General features: G+C 39.6%; 1 protein-coding gene across 1 annotated transcript; it reads left to right on the top strand.

Moving 5' to 3' along the window:
• The first annotated feature begins 855 nt into the window (after positions 1-855).
• Positions 856-4436, top strand: LOC122565580 (formin-like protein 7). Its single transcript, XM_043721664.1, is given in 6 exon segments — positions 856-940; positions 1045-1206; positions 1629-2024; positions 2435-2577; positions 3573-4198; positions 4392-4436. Coding segments are annotated over 6 exon segments (1416 nt in total). The 3' UTR covers positions 4396-4436.
• The last annotated feature ends 1067 nt before the right edge of the window (positions 4437-5503 follow it).

The raw sequence follows: 5503 nt of genomic DNA, 5'->3' as shown, positions 1-5503 counted from the left end.
TGCAAATCAATTTTTCCGTACGCAGAACATTTTTTCAAGAAACGGTTTGACAATTTAGAGGATGCAATGTTATTAATTAACTTTTCGAGGGTTTTTAGGTAGAGCAATCTGTATGTCGCGCGGACGATCTAAGATGTTCGATAGAAGGAATAAACTTACGCGATACTTTATCGCTAGATCGTTGCATCGCGAGTTGGATGAAAATACAATTCTGCGGGAAGGGAAGGAGTTTTATTTTACGAGCGCGAACTAGTTTGTCTCGCAAACATTGTCTTCCAATCTATCGATCTTCGACCAAGAGTATCCGCCACAAAATCGTCCCACAGACTCTACCAACGGTTCCCAAAGCATCGATGCGACCGAACAAGGATTACCCTTACGATCGGATCGCACCTTACAGGCGTAAGCAAATAAACGAAAAGAGTTGAATGCACAGATAAACGATTGTTGACGATACCGTTACGGAACATCGTTTCCAAGTACGTATATCTCGTAAGGGACCTTGACATCCTACGCGGTCGTCCACCGCTCTGGCCATCCGCGAGATCATTGTTTCGGCGACCACGCGATGCGGCGGACGCGAAAAACGAATGATCATCGGGGGGAATACACGGTCCTGACCGGTCATTCTAAATCTCGTCCAATAAGAATCCAAGCGACGCGCACCGAATCGCGTCCTTGCGACGTGTTCGACCCCGGTGGCCTGCAAAGTGGAGGGGAATTTCAGCGGGAACAAGAGTGGTGTAAAGAGAAGAGTCGTGCACTTCCTGAGCAAGAGTCCACCGCAGGGTCCTGCGCCCGCGTAATTGGGCTCCTGTGAAGCTACTCCCTACGAAGAAGGACCCGTGGTGGGGGATGCCCTATGTAAGCCCTGGAACCGACCAGGTCCAGACCATCCAGCATCAGAACATCGAACGCAAGGACTCGAACACCGAGGTTCGCCAACGATTCCTTGACGATCATCGCGAGTTTAACTGTAGTCGAGTTTCAACCGTAAAACTGGAGGGTGTCCCATAACCCATCGTCGTATTTTGTCTTCGCGAGCCTCCATCAATTCGTGATCGAACGTTACTATGAGGTTCGTCTTGATATTGTTGTCCCTTGTGCTGGGTCTCTGCGACGCCGCCAGGAGAACAACCGCTGCGGCATCCTCCGAGACCACGTTACATGAAAGACACATCGAACACTCTCGACAGCAACGTCAAGGTCAGTGATTGCATGTTAATTTTTCATTATTTCGAAGTTTGAATTGTTGAAAGAAGAATGCTCTACTGTTCATAAATATGCATATATGAATATTTTGGTTAATTTATAGAAACGATACACAAATATCATGGAAACGTGAAAATCGGTAGTAAACTAGTATTAATTGTAGTTGAGGACGACGTCGACGTTCTTATGGAACGGATAGATTCTTACTTTTTTTATAGAATTTTGTATAGGATTTAACTTGCTATCGATATACTGAGATTGAATTTAACGGTTCTCTTTCCGAAAATGGGACGAATTTCTTCAATTTTATTTCTCTAGGATTGTGTAGCACGTAGACTGGAAATTTCAAACTATTTCGTTATACTTGGAAAAATCATACGTTTAATTGACCACGGCCTTACGTTTTACGCGGGTAGATTTAGAAAATGCATGGGATCTCGTGGATTTACAAAAGGTGGACAACGGTGCAAACGTTTGGAACAAGAATCCTTCTACGAATATCACAGAATCGCAAGACTCCGTAAATGTGAACACGAGGCAACTCTATCCGAGTCTTCCTAACCCTGGAGACACGAACGAGCTACCAGGACCTATAACTAGTAACCCGATACCGGTTATAACTCCACCGCCTGGATGTTACGCTCCTCGGGGACAGTTTCCAAGTCCGAAGAGTTGTTCCAATTATTTAAATTGTTGGGACGACACGGTTACCGAACAATCCTGTCCCGATGGATTACTCTTCAACGATATTACCCTAGTTTGTGACTACGATTATAACGTGAATTGCGGCAATCGCCCCATGCCCACGCCAAGTAAGTAAACGGTTTCACATTTATTTTCTTAATTTTCAAAATTATACGCTCTTAGATCTTAGATTTATTTCGATATTATATTATTTATTTGGGCGTGATTGGATTGGTAATTACATTGTTCGAACAAATGAAAAAGATAATTCGACCTGATATCAATTTCGTGAATTTTCGTTGCGTAGGAAAAATCCACAAAGATCGTTTATCAGCGATAAGAATTTGTTTATCAGGACGCAGTTACTTATTAATAACATATTGTAGCAATGTTTATATTTCTTAGAAATTACGCTACTAGAGCCAATGTTTTCGAAGTAAATAATCATATAAAGATGCGAAAAGATTTTTCATCTTTGACATTCCATCGATGTTGACGCATCGATCTGGCGTTGTACAAACTTTTGTCTTTTCTTCAGGACCGTCTCTGACCAGTGGAACGAAACTCTGTCCAGAACCGAATGGTCGTTACAGAAGTGCGACGAACTGCTCGGAATTCTACGTGTGTGTTTACAAGAAGCCCATTAAATTCGGTTGCCCTCACGATTTGGTCTATAATGACGTAAGGATCCTATTCTTGAGTTATTCCTAGGGCATTTGCAGAATTTTAAATCTTAGAGTAACGTCATGGCCCACGCAAGCGTGAGAGTCTCCACGACTTGAACTCCCACTTGGTCTCCGTACACGGTCAAAGGCCGCTCTTGAGGCCTCCATGTCGTTGCTCGAAACTAAATTCGGCATTAACCTTACATACTACTTCGTCATTCTGTTTTCTTGCTTTTGCTATATATTCTTTTTGGCTCGATAGGCTTCGAATAATTTAGGATTGAAATTTCACGCAGAACCAAGATAATAATCGTACCAGATAGTAATCACGCTTCGATGTTAAACATTTTGCCAATATTCGATTTTTAACGTTTACAGAGGCGCCTCGGGAGATGGCAGTTGCGAATATTTGAACATACGCTTTCATTCATAGATATTAATACACCTGTTAGTCTCATAGAGAGCGCGATGATCGGTCCAGATTGTTCGAGAAATGATTATCGGAGGTATTTGCCAGAATTTTCAAGGAAAATAAAGAATTAACAATTATTTGCTGGCGTCCATGTAATTCTCTGGTTTGAAGATCGTTGAAAAGGTTTGAGATTAATTAGATAGCCCGCAGTCTAAATGTGACTCATAGAATCGCTGAAGAATATCTAATTAAAAATATAATTAAAAACCTAATAACACGAATATCAAAATTAACTGGTACAACGACCAAAAAATACAGTGGATGCAAACAAAGAATACGTCGAACTTTGGAAGATTTTTATTTATTGTCGAGGATATACGTTTTTTAACATCTAAAACTCTGAACAGAGTTTAATAATTTTCTAATTATTTGCAAGGGTTATTTTATTTTTACATGCATCCTAATACTTACGAAGAGATATTATACGTTTTCCTATTTATTTGCTTCTCTCTAAACTGTACCCTTCGACCGCGTATGATCTAAATTCTTTACGCTACGCTCGCATCCTTCTGTTTTATTTATAATTTAACACTTCGCAGATATTGGGCGTCTGTGACTACCCGTACAACGTCGACTGCAAAGGCGCGGCAACTCCACCGCTGCCACCTAAACCAACCTCGCCGCAGACCCAGCCGCCATCTTCACCATCGCAACCACCTACTTTACCGCAACAGCCACCAACATGGCCATCTCCACCGTCCTATATTCCATCGCCACAGCCAGCGCAACCACCGTCTTACGCACCATCGCAACCATCTCAACCACCTCAACCAGCTCAACCTTCTCAACCAGGTCAATTACCGTCCTATGGACCACCGCAATCTTATCCTGGAAATCCTTGGCTGAGCAGAATTCAACCTGATTCCTGGAACGAACGATCCGTAGCTACGCAATCGGATGTCGATAAAGAGCAACAACAACAAGAACTGTCTGGTACGCAACAACAGGGATCGGAGCAATTGCAAAACCCATGGAACATGGTACACGATATTCCTCACAGTCTCAGTATGGTTCCGTGCAAAGACGGGGATGTGCACAGATTGAACGCTGCATGCACGAGCGTGGTGCTTTGCAGAAACGGACGACCCCATTTGCAACAATGTTTGTTGGGATATTCGTATGACAGGCCATCAGATTCTTGTAAACCAATTTCTATCGCCAAATGGTAGGTATATTTTAGTATCTATTAGTATTTAATATTTAGCATCTATTAGTAAGCGTTTTTTTTTTTCAACGAATTGAAACAAGTGGAGTTTTAATCAATCTTTGCGCGGTTTTAACGAAATGTTAATCGATTTTTTAAACAAATTGAACGAAATACTGTTACTAAATGTTATTGTTCTTTGTTTCTGTTTCAGCTAATCAAACCTACGCTTTGTATTAAATACATAGACTACTTAAACTAAATAAAGCACTGATTTTTCTTAAAACTTGAATTGTTAATTGTTCCTCATCTAGTACCTTTGTCATTGTATCCGTCGGTAAGCAAGATTAGGAGAATCTCAAAATATATGAAATGCTGTTGTCATATTGCGTACGAAATATCAAACGCGTTTCAGATTTATTTACATATTATTATGGTCTTTCGCGTTAAATTGATAGATATATATATGCATATGTAACTTTAGCGTAGTTTTTGCGTCACATGAAATATCAGCAAGAATTTTATTCAATGTTCAGAAAAACTAAAGCATCAGTGAGACGGTAGAATATGTAAATTCATATCACGAAATTCAATTATTTTATAATTGTGTCATATTTTAATTCAAACTAGACATATAGGTAAATATGTATGAATATGTAATTTCTAAATTCGGCGCCTTAAATTGTAGAGGGCGCAACCAAACCTCGGTCTTTTCAACGATCGGTATTACAGAACACGCGATCACAATATGTCAGCAATATGCCGCAAGATGTCAGGTATGTTCTGCATTCACTTCATCTGCAATTCTAACATGATATATGATTGCTGAGTTATACAGTACGTATACATATTACATTTTTTACTTTTTTTATATTACATACACATATTATATCATATATGCATATTATATTATATATTATATTACATATACAGCAGAAGGAATTTCTCCTTCTCTTCTAAATTTTTAAATAGATCTTAATTTGAAATCTTTTCCTATCATAAAATGACGAATGTATATGGAAATTCTAAATCAATTATAAAACATAGTGACATTCTTTAACTTTTCATACGATCGTAAGAAATGTCATGAGCGCCAGGTTTCGGAAACATAAGGAACAAGGTGTATGTATATTCCTTTTGCGAACGTTCTTTCTAACTGAAATGTCACGGCTGATTAACCAACAATTCGAAGAAGGCGCGTAGAAACAGAAAAGCGTGGTGTCGGTAAGAATTTTGAAAGTGTTTAAAAATGAAAGCAACGAAAGTCGTTTCACTCGGTTCTATCGTAAAATTTCAAAATTACGTAACAAATGCTTCTCTAACGTT

Source organism: Bombus pyrosoma, linkage group LG3 (genome assembly GCF_014825855.1).
Source record: "Bombus pyrosoma isolate SC7728 linkage group LG3, ASM1482585v1, whole genome shotgun sequence".
NCBI classification, from domain to species: domain Eukaryota; kingdom Metazoa; phylum Arthropoda; class Insecta; order Hymenoptera; family Apidae; genus Bombus; species Bombus pyrosoma.
The sequence above is the reverse complement of the archived record's forward strand: the minus strand, read 5'-3'. Positions and strand labels throughout refer to the sequence as shown.